Source organism: Bombus pyrosoma, linkage group LG11 (assembly GCF_014825855.1).
Source record: "Bombus pyrosoma isolate SC7728 linkage group LG11, ASM1482585v1, whole genome shotgun sequence".
Lineage (NCBI taxonomy): Eukaryota > Metazoa > Arthropoda > Insecta > Hymenoptera > Apidae > Bombus > Bombus pyrosoma.
In genome coordinates this window covers 16,431,840-16,455,620 of record NC_057780.1, presented here as the reverse complement: position 1 = coordinate 16,455,620, position 23,781 = coordinate 16,431,840, and the positions used below count along the sequence as shown (strand labels likewise).

General features: G+C 32.1%; 4 protein-coding genes and 1 long non-coding RNA gene across 11 annotated transcripts in view; 2 read left to right on the top strand and 3 right to left on the bottom strand.

The window, feature by feature from the left end:
• Window positions 1-60: 60 nt before the first annotated feature.
• Window positions 61-6,825, bottom strand: LOC122572692 (unconventional myosin-XIX-like). Of its 6 annotated transcripts, none has more exons than XM_043737996.1 (14): window positions 6,726-6,758; window positions 6,593-6,662; window positions 6,258-6,493; window positions 5,849-6,178; window positions 5,515-5,779; window positions 5,183-5,446; window positions 4,873-5,108; window positions 4,623-4,799; window positions 4,352-4,560; window positions 4,134-4,285; window positions 3,219-4,072; window positions 3,080-3,160; window positions 2,899-3,015; window positions 61-174 (listed from the first exon to the last, which is right to left on the bottom strand). In XM_043737996.1, exons 1-13 carry the CDS (start codon window positions 6,741-6,743, stop codon window positions 2,920-2,922), a joined length of 2,988 nt encoding a protein of 995 aa, XP_043593931.1. In that variant the 5' UTR covers window positions 6,744-6,758; the 3' UTR covers window positions 61-174; window positions 2,899-2,919. The 6 variants fall into 6 exon arrangements, 5 of the variants coding, with proteins under 5 accessions (XP_043593931.1, XP_043593930.1, XP_043593932.1 ...); XM_043737995.1 differs by lacking the exon at window positions 61-174 and adding an exon at window positions 2,559-2,841; XM_043737997.1 differs by lacking the exon at window positions 61-174 and having other exon boundaries at window positions 2,559-3,015; window positions 3,219-3,823; window positions 3,881-4,072.
• On the top strand, window positions 132-3,040 carry LOC122572697. The gene is made up of 8 exons (XM_043738020.1): window positions 132-665; window positions 821-1,052; window positions 1,138-1,235; window positions 1,294-1,485; window positions 1,576-1,703; window positions 1,781-1,982; window positions 2,052-2,320; window positions 2,397-3,040. The coding sequence occupies exons 1-8, from the start codon at window positions 432-434 to the stop codon at window positions 2,587-2,589; spliced, it is 1,548 nt and encodes a 515-aa protein (XP_043593955.1). The 5' UTR covers window positions 132-431; the 3' UTR covers window positions 2,590-3,040.
• On the top strand, window positions 5,332-21,022 carry LOC122572702. Of its 2 annotated transcripts, none has more exons than XR_006318531.1 (3): window positions 5,332-5,373; window positions 11,377-14,269; window positions 16,004-21,022. It is a non-coding gene; the product is annotated as an uncharacterized LOC122572702 (long non-coding RNA). The 2 variants fall into 2 exon arrangements; XR_006318532.1 differs by lacking the exon at window positions 5,332-5,373 and having other exon boundaries at window positions 11,255-13,672; window positions 13,923-14,269.
• The window catches only part of LOC122572693 (transducin beta-like protein 2), a 60,559-nt gene continuing 43,740 nt past the window's right edge, over window positions 6,963-23,781 (bottom strand). Inside the window, exons 5-9 of the mRNA XM_043738005.1 lie at window positions 8,155-8,378; window positions 7,894-8,080; window positions 7,631-7,816; window positions 7,370-7,552; window positions 6,963-7,295 (exon numbers count right to left, since the gene is read on the bottom strand). Of these exons, the coding sequence (XP_043593940.1) occupies window positions 7,072-7,295; window positions 7,370-7,552; window positions 7,631-7,816; window positions 7,894-8,080; window positions 8,155-8,378 (1,004 nt within the window). The 3' untranslated portion in view covers window positions 6,963-7,071. The remainder of the gene's footprint in view (window positions 7,296-7,369; window positions 7,553-7,630; window positions 7,817-7,893; window positions 8,081-8,154; window positions 8,379-23,781) is intronic.
• LOC122572696 (mRNA-capping enzyme) lies at window positions 8,495-10,952 on the bottom strand. Its single transcript, XM_043738019.1, has 3 exons — window positions 9,705-10,952; window positions 9,495-9,630; window positions 8,495-9,422 (listed from the first exon to the last, which is right to left on the bottom strand). The coding sequence occupies exons 1-3, from the start codon at window positions 10,619-10,621 to the stop codon at window positions 8,694-8,696; spliced, it is 1,782 nt and encodes a 593-aa protein (XP_043593954.1). The 5' UTR covers window positions 10,622-10,952; the 3' UTR covers window positions 8,495-8,693.

Here is a 23,781-nt window from a genome sequence, read left to right as displayed (position 1 = left end):
GAAATTTTATGAAACGTGTCAGCTTTCACGTGACAATGATGGACGATATATTGTTTCGTAAAATAGACAAGAAAAGAAGAAAACTTCTGGCAAGTAATGGCGACATCTTTAGGACGAAATTTTAATTTTTAGGTTTTATAGTTGCTATGTTGTGTGTAAATAACATCCATCTGTCTGAAAATATGTATATATGCAACAAATTTACATTTATTGTTTAGTTTGTAATAGAATTTTGATAAAATTTAATGAAGGAAACCGATACTTTTATATTGAATTAATTGATTATCGCCTTTTACTAAACTCTATTAAAACATATATCTTGTAAAACAATTAAAAGAAATTATAATGTGTGATATAATTTCCATTTCGTCAGCCATATTGTTTTAAAATCATTGTAGACGAAATATTTATATTTCGTATAATCTCAAATCATGAAAGAGATGTTAACAAATCAAACTAGTTCAGGATATAGCAACCCTTTCGTTAATAATAATGGAGACAGCAACAGCAATAATGCAAACGATAATAATACGAGGAGATATGCTGTTCTTAGTACAGACTGGATATCTGCAATTGGAGAAGAGCTGGGAATGCATCCTTTACCAGACTCTTTATTAAAAAGACTTGCAGAAGATGCCTCGTATCGACTTAGAGAAGTTCTACATGTATATTAGTTTTATACATATATTATTATATCTAGAATTATTATTAAATTTACTCTTAAAAGAAAAATATATATATATATATATATATATATATATATATATATATATAATACATGTTTATCGTTAGAATGAAGCTGATAGAAATTCATTTTTAGAAATGTGTAACAAGATTAAAACATAGCAAAAGAAAACGTCTAACATCTACAGATGTAAACGCTGTGATTACCAATTTATGTGATGCAGATCCAGTATTAGGAGCACCAGAATCTCTACCAGAATATCATACAGAAGCAAAAGTCTTTGTTCCTAATGAACGTATTGTTAATCTAGTACAAAAAATAAATGATCCACTTAACATATCGCAAACTAGTGTACCCTTCATTCAAGGTATATTTTACTTATTTATTAATTAATTTATTAATTTAATTACATTCTAACATTATTTGCAATTTATCAATAACGCATTCAACAGAATCGGAAATATGTGATACCAGACTAACAGAAGCAAGAAATAATTATGCAAAGCGCGCATTAAAAACATTATTTAATGGATCTCAGAAAACATTTCAGGTATGATAAATTTAACTATGTGATCTGTTATAAATATTATAACATACACAATTTATAGGTTCTAATTAATGATTGTGCCACTAATGTTCATTTGAGCGGGGAAGGAGTAATTGATAAATTAATGTCTATTGCTAGATCTATGATAATTTCGAATAATGTGCAATACACAAGAGTATCAACAAGAACATGCCAACTTATTATTGCGATTGCAAGCAACAGTGAAGCTGTTTATCCATATCACTTAACTTCGGTAATATTCTACAGTAAGATCATATGAATTACACTAATTGATTTATGGATAAACAGATATTTTAAGACCTCTAATATTTTTTTATTACAGGTTGATAAGTTAACTGAATTGTTATTGGAATTACTTTTAGGACAGAGTTTCATAAATCCAAACCTTGAAGCACTCTTTAAAGATTGCACATTAAAATTAATGCTTCGTTGGCCATCTATTGCTGATAAGTAAATAAATTATTATACACTTAGACGTCATTCAGTAATGATTATCTTGTTATAAAATCGATTTTTATTGTTCAAAGATATATCCCCATGTTGGAGAACGTACTCTTAAAGGAAGAAAAGGTAGATATAAATGGTAATAAGAAAAACATTTTGGTTATGGAGTTACTAGCTAGTATTCAGCCTTTGATGCTTTTCCAACAAGAAATAGGCTCTCCACTCTCAGTACATACTGTTTTAAAATTTGCCTTACCTGGTTCTATCCTGTGGCAAAAGATAGCTGTAAGCTAACTTTAAAATATATTTTTTTATATTATTTCTTTCCATTGCTAATGTATCTTTCAATTATAGCTTAGTATTTGTGCTCTTATAAAATCACAAGCTCATACTTTAGATATTGAAGCTTTCATGGAACATTATGGAGATTCTTTACTACCATATTTACCATTTCGTTATAAAAGCACGGTAAATGGTTATAAAAAACCTATTTCTCTTCCTATTACTGTTAAAAGTAAAATAAAATACGTTAAAGTTAGGCCAGTAATAAGTAATCGGTTGTTATGGGATCGACAAACAGCATTTCCTGATTCTACATTACGAGGTCCACGACGAGAAATAAGGTATGCAACTATATTAAATTTATCAATAAGATAAAGTATTTTCGTATGTATCTTTTATATTGCAATACAATTTTAGATTTGCCTTCGCCGGTGGACGACCGGTACCATCTAGTAATTTAAGGCGTGTTAGTTTGAGAGCGAATTATCAGATTTTAAGAAGTGAACTACAAGCTACGCTTGCTCTAGTAGCATCACGAAGGTTATTAGTACTTAAAGATAAAAGAAAGAGATCATTCGATATTTATAATCTATTATACGGTTATTTATAAATTTGTATGTCTCAGTATGTATGATTTAAATAATAATTTTACGTTTACATTCGAATAGCCTTTGATACAAACAAATATTATTTTTTAAAAGATTTCATTTGGTTTCAAAATACATATAAACATCGTAATATTTTCTCGTTAAAGGGAGAAAACATTATTTCCCATTTATACATAAAGTTTAAGGTTTGTTATTTATGACCCTACCTATAGTAGTACGTTTTTATAACAATATCTTCTGTATATTGCTGAAAACTATAACATATATTTATTAAATTAGTAATAAGAAAAAGACTGAAGCCATGACCTCACCGAAAAGATCGACTCTCTCTGTTAAAGACAGTCTTGTAACCCTTGCGGTAATACACTACGTGGTAATATATGCGAATTAATCAAACATGTAGCCCGAGTATGCATCCTTATCGGTATCTGAAATAAATATTTTTACCATCAGTGTTGTTTTTCAACATTATCACAATTTTAAAATACATACTGCAGCAAGCTGTCGTCGACTTAAAATTCGATTCTTATAAAAAAGTAAACAGGAATCTATTTCAATAGTAACAATTTTGTCCTGAAAATAATAAATTTTTAGTACATTAAAATTATACTAAGATATCAAAAGTACTAACCTTCTTGCAATACATAGAATATCTTTTTTCATTGATATTCTTTACAGTGTTTATATTCATTAAAGAACTATGTAATGCTAAACGCTGTTTCAATAAATTATTGTTATTGTCATTACAATTATCATCTACCATATCATTGTACATATGAAAGTCTTTACCATATTTAAGTTTTGGAAAATAATCAGAATTGATCGTTTTTATAAATTTTACAGTATTATTATCAAAGTAAGTTTGAGTTTGTATATCACTGAGTTGGTATCTAAGGTTAATTATTTTTGGCCAATTTTTAAGGACATATACTTTTCCAAAAATATCTAGCATCTCCGGCCAGTTATTCTTATTTTCATTCTTATTTTCTGAATAAGTTTCATTCAGACTTTTATTTATATTCTTATTTTTATCTTCCTTATTTTCCATTACAAGATTTAGGTGATTTCTTTCCTTATTGTTCTGAGAGACTGGAGTTTCCTCCGAAGAATTTGATGTTTTCAATTCACTTTCAAGTATAATTTTGACAGCTGTTTTGTCTTTGTTTATGTTGTAATTATTTTGTATTGAAAAGTTAGTTCCCAAATATTTTGAGATAGCTGGTATTATTTTACGTCCTGTGAAAAGAATTTTGAAAAAAGAACAAAAAAGTATATGTAAGATGTTATACTTACTATGCTTTATCCAAAACGTTTTTATTTTATTAGCATATTTTATACGATAATTCCTTCTATAGGATTCTAATTTAAGAAAAATAGGCTCTGTTAAAAATATCAACTGCTTTCCAAAATGAACCTGTGTTTGTAGATCTTTCTTAGGTACAATTGACTCCAGAATTAGTTTACATTTGTCGAGATCAATCATTTCTGTTAAAAATTATTTGCATTTCTATACCTAAATAAATAAACAAGTATCTGTACTACCTACCCATAGGCTTTCTGGAGTAACGAATATAAAAATCTTGATGACGCAAACGAATAGGATATTTACATTTAGCTAAAGGTAAAGCATCAAAAATACCAATACATGCCAATTGTTTTTGGAAGTTTTTACGATCCCATTCATTATTTATTGATCGACTGAAAAAATTAATTATTAAATACAAGGATATCATAGAAAAGTAATTGTAGAAAAACATATATTACTTTGGTTTAACACATCGTACGTAATGCAAGTCACATTTCCTAAGTTCCTTAATAAGTGTATCCATATTATATTTTAATTTAGCTAACATAGTTTTTTTTGTAATAGATCCCTTTACAATATGCAAATATTGTTCTTCTCCAAAATTGATTAAGGAACGAAGAAATTTATTCTTACTTGTACTGAAAATTAGAGATATTTCATTTGGAACCTATAACAAATTTTTAAAATTGTTAATAATTTTTATTCTGAATCGTAAAATATATTTAATACCTTATCTGTATTTTTAGACAGTAAATCTTCTATAGAATATGTAACAGGACCAGAATAATGTTCTATAATGAAGTTTCCTTCTTTCTCACTTAAAAATTTTTTTTGTACATTGTGCAAATTTTTACATACTGATTGAATTATTGTTAAAACATCAATCACTAGTGGTGATTGACAAGCCTGTAATATAATAACCACAGTATCACTGTAATAATAACTTTTATATACAGTCAAATATATATATTTTACATACATCATTCAAGGTCAAAAATAAATTTTCTTCAATAACGTTTAGGCGTTCTTTGTATAAATTGATAGTATGTGAAGGATTGCAAATTTTAATGAAACCTTCCTCTTGTAAATCATTACGATTATTTTCCACACAAGTTTCTATGAAATATTGTTGCATTTTCTCATTAGCATAATTTACACATAGTTGTTCTATTCCATTTTTAGTAAACGATTCAAAACCAAAGATATCCAGTATGCCTAAAAAGGATATATACATATATATGTACATAATTTGATAAAATTTCAATATAAAATTCAGTGTTATAGCATACCAAGCCATTGTGAATATTGTTGTTTTAAAGACAAAGTTTTATTTGCATGATTTAAGATCCAATGAAAAAGAAGATCGTACATATATCTAATTATACTATGTAATCTGTTGCGACACGCATCAACAGTAACAAGGTGTCGATGATACGAGGTATGTTTCCGCCAAGTACTTTGTGGATTTATGAGAATAGTAGTAAGTAATTCTATGATAGTATCTTCAGTTAAAGAACTAAGAACACAAGTACTTTTCAAAGCTTCCTTTGATTCTACAAATATGATTATATAAAATTTCTCATTCTTGTGTTATATGTATAGGATAATTAGTGCAACATACTATTATTACTAAAATCAATTGCACATATTTCACCATCTTCTCTAAATTTAATATTTCCCATATGAATCAATAAGGCAAGAACTTGAAAAATGTTCTTTTTTTGATCAGATTTGAAATCCAATATATCCAATGCATTCAGAGTATCTTGGAAACTTTCTTGAAAATATTTCTTCTTATTGCAATCTATAACATTTAATATATCATAATATTTATCTTTAGATAAGTTAAAAATTTCAAGTTCTGTAGGTGACATTCCAAATATCATCTGAAATATATTTCTTTAGTATTTCTTACAGATACTTTCAGCTGCATAAGAATATGTAATAAATCAAACCTGATAAAAAATTTGAAAATTGCTTGAACCTCTTGTTACTCTATTTCTTTCTAAGAGAAATGAGTTAATAGTTGCACCAGAAATAATACCACTTTTATAATGAAGTTTTACAAGTTGTCCATGTCTTGAACTTATTTCATTTTTTTCAGTACAGGCAGTTGTAAAAATAGATATCAAACGACAAGCGTCTGTAATTCTTAGCATAATATTGTGTGCACAATCTCCTTGAGATAATTGTACTGACCATTTGTTAATATTACTAAGAAACTCTAGACATTTGCAAGCATTGAATGTTTTTCCTGTTCCAGTTTCTCCACTTATAACAATTACCTTAATATATGATATACTGATAAGTTTGAAAAGAAAATCAATGTTTTTTATGATGATCTATATCTTCTAAATGTTCTACCTGAGCATTTCGTCCATGTTCTTTGATAAGATTGTAATGTGCCTTAGCAGCAACAGCAAATATGTGAGGATTTGCTTCATACGTAGTATGAGATATCTCAATATGTTTATTAAATTCTGAAGAATTATACAAATGAGATGTTGATACTTCATTGTTAGGATTTAATGTCAGGAGTAGTGAACCAACCCATGTATAAATTTGACCACGTTGTAATCTTCGTAAAAGAAAATCTATAACTGAGAAAGAAACATTATTTGTAAAATGCTTTTTGTTATTTTATTATTTGATAAAAAGTATTTAAGGCTTTTATACAGAAATAGCATATGCATACATACTAATATTTTCATCTTCTGGTAGAGTACCTAAATCGGTAATGAAATCCCATCCGGCTTGGGAAATTGGTTGCTGTAAAATGTATGTAATATATAAGAAAACGTGATATAAATGATATTTTCATTAATGACAAACCTCCTCTGTTGCTGGCATAACGTTCTCCACATCTATCACTGGCAATATGAATAAACGAAATGATGTTGTCAGAAACAAATATTTATTTGCTCAAGGTCAAAAAAGTTCACATATCGGTTCCTTCCCGCATTATTCAAAACTATAACTTCTACGTACATGACGTAATTTACGTTACAAAAACAATAAAGTTCTTTAAACGTATCAAATGTTTTTAATTTATTATTATAAACAAATGAATTCACGTATGAATCTCTTTATTCAAATACATTAGAAAATTATATTACAAACAATTCTTTAAATGCAATTTTAAAATTATTTGTCTTTAAAAAAGTTTATGTTTAATTCATTAAGGACGCTTCTCTTCCATTGCTTGAAGAAACTTTCTGTTATTTTGAATAAGTTTCTCCAAACGTTCCTTTGTAGCTGAAGTTTGCTTTTGTGTAAGTTTACGTCTTGCAGATTCGATTGCTACTCGATAACCAGCAACATTGCGGAAAACTTTTATATGTCTATCTCCAGCAACTAGAACATATTCTCCCACAGCATCAAAAGCTAAGCTCGTAATAGGTCCTATAATGTAATATTATATTATATGTATATAAATATAAAAAATGCAGTATTCATATATTATAATGAGAAAATACCCAGAAAAATATCTTCTATGGTAGTATCCAACAAGCCAGTAATTGTAGAATAAAAACTTAACGAAGATCCATGAGCTATCGCTACAACTTCAGTATTAGGAGATAATGCAATATTAGCTGTTATTGTACTTTCCCATGGTCCAGTTTGAAGTATATGAGGGTCCTCTCCTTTTTCGAATTCAACTATATACATATAAATTGGCAAATGTAACACAATTTGACACAAAAATAATTTACAAAAAGAATACCTCAATTTATTACTTTTTATATTGTATAAACGATAAGTTTCATCTTTTGATACAGTAGCCATACAACTACTATCAGCACTGAAGGTAAAATCAAGTATTCCAGATGAGTGACCAGCAAGATCGAAAGCCTTTACTACTTGTTTGAATTCTCCTGATTTACTAAATACTACTTCCCATATGTTTGCATCTGGAGTGAACCCTAAATAACAAAATATCATTATTGAGACATAGAGTAAGTGTTAGTTAGAGCTAAGATAAAATATTATAAAGAATTACCGGATGTACCGACGAAACGTCCACAAGGTGATATTCGTGCTCGATAGGTCGATCCAAGATGCAATTCTATTGTTGCAAGAACTTGTCCTTTAAGGTCCCATACTACAAGATCGTTCATTTTACTGCATGTAATAATATATTTTCCTGTACATGCAATATCCATGCCAACAACATCTTCTGTATGCCGCTAAAAAATTAATAATAAAGGATATGAAATTTATGTATAAAAAATAATATAATAAAGAGACATTTAGTACATACCTTCGGAAATTCTAAAGCTTTAATTGCAGAGGCTAAGGTACCATCTGGTTTCTTGGAAATTTTATAAACTTCGATAGTATTTGCTACAGCTTTATGAATGAGAAAAGCTTTACCATCAGGAGACCAGCGTACTAATGTCGCATGATCGAATTCTATATTAACACGTAGCGATCTTTTTTCTTTTATTGTCAATTCTTTTGTGCACCATAACAAAACAGTCCTATCTGAAAAATTAGAAATCACAGTCTTACAAAACTATTCTAATAAAAGACATAAAATAATTCTGACAAGGAAAGGATTAGGTGATAAGTATCTTATGTAAGACTAAAAAGACATTTAGTTTATTACATGGTATTTTTATTGAGCGAACAATTTAAAATTGTTAAAGTTTTACAGCAATTGAAACAAGTTTCAATACAATACAAGTACAATAGGCTAGATACATTTTATGCTTATAGTCAAATTAAAATCTCACAATAAGCCTATCATTTCTTAAATCTTAAATACATTATAGTATTATTAAAACTATGTGTAGTCAGTTATATTTTATGTTTTTTATTTGGAGGTGGCATAAGATCAGAATCATCTATTAGAAATCGGTGTCTATTAATATAATCTAAAAGTCGTTCAGTTGTTATGGGTTTTATAATGCTTTTGCATACAGATTGAGCAGTATTGTATGAATTAGGAAATGATTTATCAGTTCTTTCACGCATGAAAACCCATTGGCCATTTTCAAATTTACACTCAATAATGGCATTGTTTAAATCTTTTATTTGTTTGGTAACTTTCATTTTGTCAAATGGTTCTTTCATACCACCTACATAGAGATAACCAATTTTCTTTGGAAGAATTCCTTCTCCAGATTCTGTAATTATTTTTAATCTAAAATCAACAGAATTCTGTGACAAGGGTTTCCATTTTAAAACATCTGGTGAAAGCCCTGGACAATAGGGTTCCTTAGCAGGTTGAAATATTAAACCATCAGGTTCATGGCCTAGTTGTCTGGCAAATTTGTCACTTAATAAATTAGCAGCTTGTGTCACATCCCAAAAATGTTTTAATCGTACTGAAAAGGGTTCCATTTCTTTTCTCAATTTTCCTTCCTTCATTGCTCTATGTCTGCCGCCTATAATTTCTCGTTCAATGATGCAAGAACGCTCAGGATGGAATGGTAATTTGCTAATATCTTTGCCATCGTACATCACTACATCATAAACTAAGTATCTTGGATATTCTTTACCATTTGCCTTGTCAATCACCATTTCCTATAAAGTTGTTTCTATCAATAACCAGTTCGATAATTTCAAAATTTACAAACCTTGTAAAAGATTACTTACGCCATCCAATAATGTATCTTTAAGAGTTCTAGATATGTCTTTTGGATGTGGGAAAGTCATTCCATTAACTTGAAATACACTATTATCTCTATCTACAAAATAAATTTCTCCGTCTGCTTGAATCATCATCATATACCTAAATAAATATAGTCAATTAAATATAGTTATTTTAAAGTTAACCTCAATGTTTTAAATATATTGCTATCTAACCTGGTTCCATCTGCTTTCCATGAAACTTTATATAGTTTTTCATGTAGTAATCTAATATTATCTTCATCCATAGAAACTGGTTGAGAACCTGGAAATCCAGTTGATTTCCAAGAACAAATGCCTTGAACACGTCTCTGTATTCCACTTAATTTTCTATCCTCTAAAATAGGAGTTACTCCAGGTACACCAGCCATGAATATTGGATTTTTGTTATTAAACTCACGCCTCCTTTTTTTATTGGGTACGTCTTGATTACAATTATCACTATTAGCACTAGTGCCTTCATCTGTATCTTCTACGTTGGAATCGTCATATTCTAAGCACCAAGCTGGTCTAGGAGCAGGATCAGGAGCATCCTCCACATCATCGTATCTCCTAAATAGTTCTTGAATATAATCAGCTTTATATATGCCTGGTGGTCTTGCAGTGGCAAATTCTGCCAAACCAGCGTCAACGCTAGTACGATCAGTTTCTACTAAATAACTAATTATAAGGAAGCCAGTTCTATTAAAACCATGCGTGCAATGAACACCGATAACTTCCAACGGGTTAAACGATATAAAATTTCTGCAAATTTGCACAAAAATTCTTGTTTGTTCTTCAGAGGGAGTTTCACCATGACCTTTGCACTGCAACTTTAAATATTTGCAACCATACGCTTCTAAACTTTCCTTCTCATAAAATCTCGTTGTGTTGGTTAGGTCAATCCATAAACCTAATTTTATTTTCTGACTCTTTAACGATGCGAATAACATATCCACTGTGAAACGACATTCTTCTGGCACTTGGCTATCAAATGCAGACGATAGCGGAGTCTTGAAAGCCAGAAATTTATTCTGTATTAGTTTTACTGCTTTCCGTGGACAATGAAGCCATCGAGGCGGAATTGGCCCTTTGCTTTCGTTCCTACTTGACATTTTATCGCGTTTTTCTTTCTTATAAAATTAATTTTCTATAACTTCTAGTCTATTAATCAATTTTTATGAATGCGAGACACTGCAAATCATTTTTAACAACATGTAAACATGAAAAATACAGTGCTATAATCTTCTAATTATATTTATTTTTCCAAGCACATTCGTTTCTCTATTTCTTCGTACACACGTAATATGTTAATTTTTTCAAACTTGTCATTTATGCTGTTAACATCACAAAGTAGATATTTAATTAATTTGACAATAAGGTACACAAATTTTCCTTCCAAATACGTTCCAAACAACGGAACAGCTGTTGCTAGCGTCCACTGACCGCCATTACAGGCTTTCACAATCTTGGCTTGTAGCAAACTTCTCGATAAGTCGAAACGTATCGATATTCAATAGAATCGACTTGACTGTCCGAAATTTAAATTTATAAATTTGCATGTTTTAATTTTAATTTAGACGTTTAAATTTAAAGATCTGCATTTTTAAATTTAGATCTAAAATTACGTTTTAGGTATTCCGAATTTTAAAATTTGCCATATAATCAATACTATTCTTGAATTGACATTGCTGTGACATACACGCTCTCGCATGTAAATGTATTTGACATTTTTTTTATTGTAGGATCATTATATGTAATGGTATAAACAACGATTAATTAAAAGCAACAATTTTATTTTATTCCAAGTTACCTTGATAAATAACTTCAAGTATGTCTAAATTAATTCTTTCTTCCTATACCTGTATAGGTTAGAAACGTTATTCAAGGTCATCGTTGGTTAAATCAACTAAGGTATAAGCACGATGGTGAAGAACAAGGCGAGGTCCCTCGCTCAAACAGCAGGGGAAATTATGCTCATAGGAAACGAATAATTCGTCCCTGATGTTTCACGTATCACTGATTCCACGGTCAAATATCTAGCACATTGCCCAACGTTAAATACAAAAACTTAGATGCTCGGTACTATTAATTATCAACGATGAGAAACTTGTAAGATCATTAAAAAATATATTAACCAGTAAATTAATATACTGATATATAATCACCTATAAATTCTTATTTTTCATTTCGTTAAATACGTGTACTACCGTACAAAAATATGTAAATACTTTCTTTATTTTTAACGGCGTGTAACAATTATAGTTACAAAGCTATTAGCATTAGTTATAAGGTTATAAATATATTTAAGACGATTTTTTTCTTCGTTAAAGTTATCGTGAAATAATAAATCGTGGTACGGTAAAATTTACTTTTAGAAATTAATATGCGATCAAAGAAAAATCGTCATCTGTAAGTGACAACTTTTATTTTTTTGAGACAGTTTTGGTTTTTAAGGAATTCGTCATCCTCAATTCGTTTGATCGTCGACCTATGGATAAAACAGAGAAGATTCTTCGTAATTAATAGTAAGTCTATCGTGATTATGTAATTCTATCAATGATATCTAAAATTGGTCAACATTTCGATCAATTGCCCATTCTATCTAATTTTAATATACTCTTGCGTAATAAATCCTGAAATAAAGAATGTATGTTCTATAGGTATATTTACTCATTTCACAAGAAGATAATAGATAAGTATTGCTTTTGATCATTAGTTTGCCATTAATTCAAATATTTTAATAATACTCGTGTATTACAGAAGCATGCAAAATCATGTCTAATATAAAAACGAAGTTGAAATTGATCTTGAAATGGAATATCACAAGGTACGTATAAACATTGTGTCCACATATATGTATCAATTGCAAATCGATAGAATATGAAATATGAGTATGTATTACTTTCTCGAAGATCTAAAATATAATTGCTGTAGATTGTACAAATGGAAATGTAGAGCCCTGTCTCGAGTTTCTCGGAGAAAGCGTGACCGGGGTGAACGAGAGTAGCACATTGCAATAAAACGCTACTCGACGTTAATATACGAGTAGCTAAATATAAGTCGTTCCCTTGTGGTTCACCCACGCTATGCGTTCGATTTTGATACACGTAAATTTTTACCAGCTCAACGTAACCTGTCCCAACATCATACCATGAGTGATCAATACAATTTTTACAATTTATCAATTTTCAATTTAGTCACGACTCGTAATTTAATATAAAATTAAACATCTTATTCTCTTGGAGAACGTAACCTTCGACATAACGTGTTTTCATTCGATCGATATATTGTTTAATAAAGACGAAAAATCAACAATTGGGGTTAGGTTGGGGTTATGTTTTGGAATTGTGTCAGTGATGAAACGTGAACTTTTCTGTCAACGATCTCAAATCTCTCGATTACTGCAATAATTTCCAAATGCAAATCAATAATTTCAATAATATTATAATATTGTTGCGTTTTTCTAAGAACAGTACGGACATTTTTATACAATATATAACGAATATAGTAGTCTTTTTTGCGAAACAAAGCTATATACTATATTCTATGAGTAAAAATGAGAGAAGTCATATAAACGTAGACTTATAAAATACGAACTAGTAACGGATTAATTTTTTCTTTAACGAAGATTATGAAGACTACACGGGAAAAAGTATGAATTCGTTTTTGTTAATTTTCTGGCTTTAATATTTTCGTGGCTGAAAGAAAGTATTTCAACATGAAATAGTTGAAGAGAGGAATAATTTAATAGGTTTGATATTATGCAAATAGATCATGAATCCGTAATCTTTTTTTATACAGAAGAGAATAATATTTCTTATCATGTTAATTTCATACTGCTTTATAGTATTAGTCTCTATATATGTATATATAGTTATCGTTATTAATACTGTTTAAATATTCAAGAAGGTGACAAGAACATCTAGAATAGACCAGCAACAAAGACTAGCTTTTGGCCCTCAAGATCGTTGGATATTATGCCACTAGAGGATGTTTATTTGTGGGGAATGTTATAGGAAAAAATTTACGTGATAAGAGTTAATGCATGTTAGGAATTAATGCAAAAATTCGTAACTCATTAATCGAAATTAGAGGAAATCAACAAAAAAATTCAAAATTTCATGAATTTAATTTTTACATATTTTGGAATGGAATTAATACATGTAAGTATCGCCAATCTGTTTCTATTTTTCATCGAAGAGAAAACCAATCCCTTGTTGTTTAGTATTTGTAATAACTTTTAAGACATTCACAAGTTTACGTTTATATAACATGCTTTTCTTACGTTTATCCATAAAATAAGCAAGCTAGATATCGCTCCATGGAAAATTCTGCGATATATAAATATTATACAGAGATACTTATGGCATTTTAAGAAAATTGCAATGTTGTTAAAAACTATTTATCTTGCAGGAGGACAAATTCCGTTCATTGAATATAGTATTCTCTAATAGAGCAAGTCAGGAATTGATGTAACGTCGGATCCTACATTTCGCAATCCACGAACAAACGACGAGCCACGTTCGTGTCTTCCGTTTGATTTCTCAATCGACAATGGCCTAACCTACCTACGGAATATTTAATGTTCTCGTCTCTAGCGAGTCTATGGTGACAATGTTTTTCTTTCTATCGACAGTCAGCAAAAATCCAAAGTTTCTTCTTTCTTCGACATTTCATCTCCCTCCGGCCGCTACTGTAAACGAATCACAAGGATATTCTTCATCGTTGACAACCACAAGGACTTCATAAAATTTGAAAAAGTAGGACATCAACAGTAATCGCTTTGTCAATAGTGAGAAATTGCCTTAAGTGTGCAAACGTTTAAAACCTTGCTGATACGACGAACAAACAGAATACTTTTCAATTTCGCAAAGATCAAAGAACTTCATCTTACGAATTTAATCTTAATCTTACGAATACGAGTACGATCGTTTCTATTCGGATGGAATTTTACGTTGTCCTCTAACAAGATCACTTCCGGACATTTCCACCTGTATTACCACTAGCGCTCAAAAACATTCAAACACTGGTTTATCTTTGATAAAATGTTCTTTAATTACAAGATTAAAGACGGATCAGACTGTAATAATTTTGTTCTTTACGATCACCAATGTTCGCATATGCGATTAGATTGATTTTCAGAAGTCAATGCGTGGTAATAAGATCGGCATTTCCAATTATCAGACCTTATAAAACTGTTTTGCCACTTGACAAACTCTTTACTTTCGGATTTATGAGACAGATTAAGGAGGATTTTATAAACAGAAATACTTCTGATGTTGATCGATATCGAGCGTTTTTGACCTTCGATTTTAGCCAACTTCTTGTCAAATTTTGTCACCGCTCTTATTATTAGAAAAAGAAATAAATTAATTTAAATGTAATTCACATGGCGAATTAACTGCTATGTTCGACACGCTTGATTTCGTTCTTTTCTAGAAGGAGAAATTTTGAAGAAAGTCGATAAAATCGTGCTAATGATGAATCACGCGATGGTATAATGCTTCATGAACGAGCGCGTCCAACAGGCTAACAAAGTTATTTAGCTAATGAGAATAATTAGTAGCTCGGAAAATTGAACGATGCAGTGGAATCACGATATTTATAAAGATTTAAAAGTAGACGTTGATCTCGTTTCCGATTAATAATCCAAGTAATAATAATATGCTAAAAAGCTTTATTTGTCGAAAATAATAAGATTTTGGGCTTTTGCTTTGTTTTCTGTAACAATGTACGCTTTTATCGCTCGGCCTTTAATCAAAACGTTCCGTTCACGATTTCGAAACTGGAGAAAACACGTTTTATCGTTTTCTTTGTCCCATGCTTGTTTCTCTAATTATGAAAAAATGCTAGACGGAACATTTTAACTAAGAAGAGAAGATTAGGCATCGATGAAATATTAAAACGAGTACACCGTGCTTTTTTAGCCTATAGGATACTACTACAGCGATAGTAATTATTCGAATCTAATCGCTATCTAGACGGTTACAATTCGTCATCCTGTTATTGTCTACCCATTTCCTTTGTTTTCGTTCGTGTGAAACTTTTATATCGTTATCAAAGCAATGAAAAAATACGCGGATTAGACGAAATTTTAGCGGAACTTTCCTATCGTCTATCGAGAAAAGAGCCATAATTTCCAAAGCAGCATGTCGCGAGCGATGAAGGTGGAGAAAGTTCCTGTCCTCCCTTGCGTCTCCTCGTCGCTGTTGCCATTTCTACCGTAGGAAACGCTTCCTTGAGGCCCCGGTTCGGCAACCCACGCGCCTTATCCGAAGAAAGAAAGTTGTTGCGCCGCACGAAACCTGCACATTTTCTCTCCGTAACCTGGCTCCTATCTCCGCCGACATGCCCTGATTAAAGCAGCATCCTCTCTTTTTCTTCCTTCGCACTTCGCGAAGCTCGTTCGTTCGACACTATCTTCTTGTACGAGCAGAGACCTCGATTTGACGGTCAGAAGCGTGGTCGCGCTAATAGTTATTCTATTTTTACAGACGAGGATTTCGAGTTTGCGGAGGAGCCACGAGTAGTGACGAGACCCCAAACACTTAGAATTGCTTCGAATCCATATGTGTAACGAAAGACTTGAATCACTTCGAATATGATTCGAAGTCTGGATTCTTGAAAGTCTCGAACTCGTGACTAGTCACGAGTTACTCAGTGCAAGAAAAAGAACAGAAGCGTCGTGTCTTCGAATAATAATGGCGCAGCGTGTATTATATTTAATACCGAGCTATTATTAAAGGATTCGAAGAACGGTTTACCTCTTGGCGATAGAAAACGTTGGGTATAGCGATAACGAGAGAATCATGCGAAATATATATATATAAGTACTTGTCAGATAGACGATAACGAAATATGAAATTTGTTGTTTCGTGGCTGGCATATCGAGAACGTAGTTGAGTAAGGGAAAGGAGTAATATGGATAACAAAGAATAACAATTGCTTTGAATATGTATATTTCTAATATTGGATGCGAGTTGGCTCTAGACGGGCGCGTTAAAATTAATTAAATTAAATAATTAAAACTAATTGTAAGTAACATTTATTTGAACTAAAAAGCTTAACGAACTATTACAATCATAAAGATTTACAAATAAAAGAAACGAAAGACAAAGCCAATAAATATGCTACAAATACAGCGCACGTCATTAGCGACACCCTAACGCAGAAGCAACATAGCTCGTATGTACGTTATATGGATTTGCGTAGATTGATAAGGAGAAAACCTCAAGACCTCATTACAAACGACACATAAAAATCCAATGAGGAGCTTCCAACGGGAAGCAACTTCGATTATGCCAACCGCTCGCCTAACTCAAGAAGCTACCTACTGATATATTAGATAACTTTTTTATAAAGACTTTACCCCCTCAATATTCTGGGGTAAGCGGCGTGCGATCCTTCATAATTCTTTACTTAACTCGAGTTTTATACTTTACTTTAATTAATCTTCAAAAAAAAAAAATAAAAAAAGAAAAAAAGAGGAGGAAGAAAATAGACGTAATATTCATACACATTCAATATCGAAATCAAATATTGAAAAACCTGATATACATTACAATAGTTCTATTTCGAATTCTATAGACTTAAGGACAGCAGGGCTGAACGATCAATGGAATTATAAAATCCTATGACTTCCAATGTAAAGCCAAATAGTTGTAACGGTATAGTTGATCCATCTTGGCGTCCTTGGTGACGTTTGCCAGGATAAAAAATCAAATAAATCGTCGAATGGTGCCAGCTAGCATTACTTGGTATCTTATACGTTGTATAATTCGACCTTGGAAGCTTCTAACATATTTACGCGTTAAATCTCTAGCGGGGAGATCGGTTGGCCGATCATTCACCTCGAATGTCCGTTTCTTCGAGGCAAAATTGGCAGGTTCAACAACCGGGAGGCAACGTACTTACATCGCTGCCGTTAATAAGAGGCAGCAGTTCGATGCTGTCGTGAAGGATAAATTTAAAAGAGAGGCAACGCCTCCGAAAATGTCCCTGACCCGCGTAAAAACCTTCCCAGTGACCAACACGAGGGCACGAGCACACGTTTACCATAATTCCTCTGCTTTAGTAGTTATACATACAGTACTGTGCAAGAGTCTTAGATCACCTACGATAATGATCTCATGACGACGATAACAATGATATTTTTAAAAAGTACTTTCATGTGACGTCACGCAGAAATGAATCTGCGATTTACGGATGTATTTGAATTTAAATTTTGTGAACATTACCGTATGGTATCAATCGAATCAATCAATCAATTTTCTGAGAATCTGAAGATATATCAACTTGTAAAAGCATCGTTCTCTTAGTTTCTATCTGTATTCTTTTCTATGATACGATTTCATGACTCGAAAAAATATAATTAATTTCTTATAATAAAAGAGCAGTAATCTTATAAAAAGTAGCAGTCGATATAATCATGATTCTCAGTTATCACGCAAATTACGAGAAGCTAGTCGGGATTTCGTAAAAATTGTGACGGAAAAAAGACCTTCGCGTTTTGAAACACAGATTGATTTAGAAGGAAAAACTTATCGTACCACGAAGAGACGAAGGAAACTCGTACATTGCGTCGGAGCGTCTATTTTCAACGAAATCGATAGGATTTACGCAATAATATCATAGAGAGATGTAATAATCGTTCGTTGCGTAACAATTGCGTAGCGCGTACAATTTGGTGCATCGAGAATCGAATTTTTCCCGATGCGGTTCGTTAGATTGTCCAATGGTTAAAAAAGAAGTTTCCGGAATGTCACTCGAAAGATTACGAAGACCCACGTGGAAATTTCGTAAGGTGCTAGGCAATAGAACATCTACCATCGTCTTCATACGGATAAACTAGCTTTTTTCTCAATATCTCTCCTTCTCTTGTTCTATCGTCCAAAAATTCGTTCAAAACATTCGCTGATAAGAAGAAAAAAGCAACGAATACTTACCTATATACTTACACGTAGTGACTCGCGAAAGTATTCAACAACATTTGTTGAAATTTCATTAGCATTGTAATACGTATAATCAAGAATATAATCATTAACAATGTGATTCTTACTTGGTACTTACACGGTATAGATTTCACGGCGATCAAGTCGTGAAAATATTTTATCGGAAAGATCGATTCGAAGAGTATCGTAAAGTGAACGATATCGACAAGAGATTGTTAATATCGTGAACGAAACAAGCTGGTTGAGAGAACTCGAAAGAAACGCCATGAATCTTTTTATAATTGTATGCAAAACGTTTCAATACTACGTTCAAAACTCACGGTCGTCCCTAGGAGGCCACGAAATATATTTTAACGTGGTGTATAAAGGCCGACGAATATCTAGATGAACATTTGTCACTGTAACCTCCACGTATGACACACGAAATAATTCCGTACTTTTCTTTTTTACCTCCTACATCTGTTTGATCTTGCAGAAATATTTGAGGAAATGTTCACCGGAAATGAGAAACAAATTCGTCATAACAGATTGCTTATGATCGTGCGATCGTCCTTATCTTGAGATCCCAAAGATACCGATATTAAAAGTCGTAATTTTATCGTCTTTGTTTTTGCACAAGTATCACTAGGTATTACAAGTGTTACGACAATTGTTGAGCATTTGAGGAAGGAATATTTCTTCAACGAACAACGAAAGATCTTTGGACAGAAATTCGGCGCACGTCTGTATCCTCGAGGTTTGATTGTTTGGCGGCCGGTTTCTTGCCGAAGTATTAAATATACCTCATAAAGTTTGTTCCAAACTATTAAACTTTCGCAAATTCCACTTAAACAAATTTTTATCTAAAATATATTAATAAGAAATGTCCACCTTCGTGAATTAAAATTTTTTACCCAGGAGATATTCTAATAAAAGATGTCTATCTCTGCAATCGGAAAGTTTTCATCTAAAGTATTGTAATACAATTTTTCCACTTAATATATTCTAATAAAAAATTTCCGTACTTGTAAACAAACAGATTTTCATTTTCTTTTCAGCTATTTTTAGACGATCGATCAACTAACTGTGCGGGTTATCCCATTTCAATTTCTCTGTAGTCAAATATCTCGAAAGATACGAGAAGTATAAAAAAAATGTTTCAAACGAAAGTTGTAGCATATTTGACGTTATGGAGACATTGAAAAATCTTTTACAGATGGTCAACCTCGAATTTCTTAATTCGAACCTATATTTTTATGTACATCGCTTTAGCTCACATCGAGATGTCTTCGAAACTCTATCAAAACATATTTTTTGCATAAGCTGTTCCCGACTTATAACTGTTCAAATTTGATATGTCACTGGCATTAACGTAATCCACTGTACACTTGTACGAAGGTTTCACAGTCAGACTTAGTATATCGTGCTAGCTCGAAAAAGAACCGACTTTATTTGTATATATGTGTTTCACTACATATAATATTCCCTTATAAACGAAATGTAAACCTTGTTCAGTGTGATAGCCAATAGACTCGAACACGTATGAGCAATCCTACGTTTCATATTTTCAAATGTTGTTGACAAATTTTTTTACGTACAGCTATTTAAAGAATAACGTTTATCAAGTTAAACCAGTAACGTTTGAAGGTATCATACGTAGAATTGTTCATACGTGCTAGAATCTATCGTTTACAGCAGTAAACAGAGTAGGGAAATGCTTCCAAAGAACTCAAACATCTATCGCAATAGAACCCATAATTCACTGCAGTGAAATATACACATAGGAACAAAATCGGCTTCTTTTACAGCAACATGATGGCAACATAATGTGCAACCTTCTCGCCTTGTACATCAGGTGACGTTAATGTCAAATTTGAGCGATTATATCTCAGAAATGGTTTGTGTACGGAATTATATATTAAAATAAAGTATTAATGGTAAGTAAAGTATTAGATATCAGATTAAAGTAGTTTGAAAATGACAGCCATGAGATGACACGTTTAAAAATATAGAACCCAATTTAAAAATTCAAAGCTGGTTGCTGAAAGATTTTTCAATGTCATCAAAAGTATCTGTTTCCCTCGATGTGCTATAACTTTCATTTGAAACATCTTTTTATATTTCTCGTATCTTTCGAGACATTTGCCTGGGAAGATTAAAACGAGACACTCTGTATAACTGCTTGCCCAAATTAGTTTTCTAAACGTATTCATATTATACATATTTACATACGTCAACGTAATGACACTACCTCCGGGCGGAAATACGTTTACACATATTACATACGTGCCTTGATAACAAGTCGTAACTAGACACTGTGAAAGATTGTATATCCATATCCAGTACGAAGAACCACACTTTCGCTTTGTACGTAAATCCGGTTACAGTTATCTTTTAACTCTCTCGCTGATCGTAACGAGGAAACGTGCAGTTTCGTTGGCAGGCCTGCACGAGGAGACTCATAATGCCATTGGCGAACTTTCTGATTAGGAAAGGTCTTCGATTTATCTTCGATACGTGTGATAGTCAGAAAAACTCCCGTCGCAATATAACGTTGTCACGTATAAATGACGCAAATATATGCTGTAAACAATTTCTTATGCTATAAAATAATTCTTTCATGGAAATAAAAATTAGCATTTTAATTTACAAATACGTGACTTTGAGTTTAATAAAGAAGACGCTTGTATAGGTATATATAAATGATTTACAATCTTCGTTTTGGAATAAATAAAGGATGGAAGTTTGCGGTTTTAGTTAACATCTTCCGTACCATATATACTGTTTTCAAGTTAAACGAAATTAAGCTTCAAGGACGATTTAAAGAAAGAGAAAGTAAAAAAGGAAAACAAAGTAAAAAAATCGATGAAATAAGGTACCAATGTCGAGGATAACGAAGAGCAGATTGTTTATCTTTCGATTTTTAAACAGCTCCGACAATGCAAACAATTAACTTTTTTCGGCTAAGCTCTGACAAAAACAGATGTTCGATGAAAAGGCTAAAGTTGAGATTCTTGGTTTTATTCTTTTCAGGAAATTTATAGCGCGTTTCGCGATGCTTCTTCACAATACGCATTTTTAAATGTCTCTTGACAATGATATGTTTCTCATTGCTGTTTCGAACGGGTGCGAAAAAAAAAGAACACGCAGTCGCTTAACAAATATTTACACTTTAATCGTCCTTCTTCATTCCAGTCACAATATTATCTTTCCAAAAAAAAAAAAAAAAAGAGGAATCGTACACTGTTCTCACATGGTTCACACCGTCTCCCATGCATACGTATCTCTTATTTATTTTAAACCATCCGCAATCAAAGAACGAATCATTCTTATCAAAAAATGCAACTATTTGTTATATTGTTACGAAGCAAATGTATAAATCTTTTAGGATTCATTGAAGTCGAAGCGTTATTTCACTTGCTCGAAACGAAATCGTGGTAATTTACTTCGTGTATTTTGACGGAATATTCCATTATCGTAATGTAGCAAACATGTCGGTCCATTCTATCATGCGAATGGCTTAAAAAGGACAGATGTTCCATAATCATTGCAACATTTTGTCTCTCGAATCGAGAAGCTTAGTATCGCATTTACGACGTCAAGAAAAAATTGTTTTGTAATCCTTGTAAAACAGATAACGGCTTGCTAATTTCTCGGCTGTCTAACAGAGGAGGAAAAGAGAGTGTGGGAGAGAGAAAGAGAAAGAGAAAGTATGAAATCGCGGAAGCAAATGTCCGCAATCTTCTGGAACAAAATTACGTAACGTGTGACCTTTGCATCTGATGGAACCGCGATCGTCGCGGGATCGTTCGCCAAAACAGAGGCGTAACCATGTCACTGCGAACACTAGAAGGCACGATCGAACTTTCTTCGTGAGATTTTCATGCGAAAGCTCTCTTTCTCTTTCTCTCTCTCTCTCTCTCTCTTTCTTTCTCTCTGAAGAATTGGCATCAACGTGATATAATGATTCAGAGAACGTTCGCGATGAACACAAGATCTCTTCGATTTGGACTTCGTACATACGTTTCAAATACGCCGCACGAAACAATCGTAGGCTGATCCCACGTGGAATTTTATTTTATTTTATTGCTATTTATTAAGGCGTTCAGTGGCGCGCGAGCTAACGACGAAATATGATCAACATTGAAGATAAAACTTTCTCTCGGCAAACAAGACACCTTTTAATCAGTTTTTCGAATTAGCTACGATGATTCACGAAACCATATAGGTATTTAAACATTTATCATGTGTGTTATACAAGATATGTATTTTGAAATTTCATTAACACCGTAAACATTTCAACTGTGTGCTTGCAGTTTTTTACATACTTTCGCATTTATTTCAGGCTTTATCAACAAAGTCATAATAGTCGTGTCTCATTACCGTGTCGATGAAGTTTCAAAAAGTATAATATACGTATAATGCATGTAATTGCATTATCCATCAAAGTTGTTCGTACGAAGTGTTCAAAGATTTTCCTGAATCACTGTACGTTTAAAAAGCAAAAATTCAGTACACTGCGATTTTAATGAAATATTCTAATGTAGGTATTTAACTTTCTCCTAACGTTCTGTCGAAACTTTCAATTTTCCCGCAACACGAAGCGTGTTAAAATCGCACGAAATCATCTAAAAATGTAATAACAACTAGCCTATGTATATATTCTATTAAAACAAAACTGTTCTTCTGTGTAGTACATATGTTTTCATTTTTATCGGTAACACGTATGCGAACCAATCGAAGCTTTCAAAATCTCAATTCCAAATACTTCCAGTAGAAATAAATAATTATTAATACCTTCCGGTTTGCGGGGTTTGCGCGATCGTGTTATGTGAAACCCGCGGTAAAGAACCCGGAAATCGTTATAAGGCTGTAATTACGTTCGCGTTGGATGCTTGAATATGTCATCGTTAACGGTTGGTCGTTACATAGTCTAACGAACAGCTAATTACAATTCTTACGATCTAAATTTGTCCGAAATTAGCTTAGCATCGATATCTAGATAGTTACGAATCGAGAAATTCTCTGAATTTTTGCACGCTCAGATTACAGAAAATCGTGTATCGACAAGTATATTCATTTAGGCATTATCGGCGTCATGTTATAGTAAGGGCAGTAAAATATTGCTTTTTCGATCTATATCGCGTTGCACACGATTGTTATTGCATTTTTCTCATCGTCCTTGAACATTGTTCGCAAGTTCTGTTGTTTCATCGATTTTAATTATTGACCTTAAAACTGGTTTTCCTAGCTGATTTATAATTTAGGATATAACAAAAAAACACGATATACCGGGCATGAAAAATACATCTCGCATCTCTTTTATCTCGTTTTTCGTTACT

What these genes read in the sequence shown, in the direction of transcription:
- LOC122572696 (XM_043738019.1), bottom strand. Translation starts at nt 10,621, where the DNA reads ATGTCAAGTAGGAACGAAAGCAAAGGGCCAATTCCGCCTCGATGGCTT. An exon ending in TGGAAAGCAGATGGAACCAG is followed by an intron (nt 9,631 to 9,704) that starts GTTAGATAGCAA and finishes ATATTTATTTAG; the next exon opens with GTATATGATGATGATTCAAG. An exon ending in AAGATACATTATTGGATGGC is followed by an intron (nt 9,423 to 9,494) that starts GTAAGTAATCTT and finishes ACAACTTTATAG; the next exon opens with GAAATGGTGATTGACAAGGC.
- LOC122572692 (XM_043737996.1), bottom strand. An exon ending in ATTTTCAAATTTTTTATCAG is followed by an intron (nt 5,780 to 5,848) that starts GTTTGATTTATT and finishes AATATATTTCAG; the next exon opens with ATGATATTTGGAATGTCACC. An exon ending in ATTCTATGTATTGCAAGAAG is followed by an intron (nt 3,161 to 3,218) that starts GTTAGTACTTTT and finishes TATTATTTTCAG; the next exon opens with GACAAAATTGTTACTATTGA.
- LOC122572697 (XM_043738020.1), top strand. Translation starts at nt 432, where the DNA reads ATGAAAGAGATGTTAACAAATCAAACTAGTTCAGGATATAGCAACCCT. An exon ending in GACTTAGAGAAGTTCTACAT is followed by an intron (nt 666 to 820) that starts GTATATTAGTTT and finishes ATTCATTTTTAG; the next exon opens with AAATGTGTAACAAGATTAAA. An exon ending in TAGTGTACCCTTCATTCAAG is followed by an intron (nt 1,053 to 1,137) that starts GTATATTTTACT and finishes CGCATTCAACAG; the next exon opens with AATCGGAAATATGTGATACC.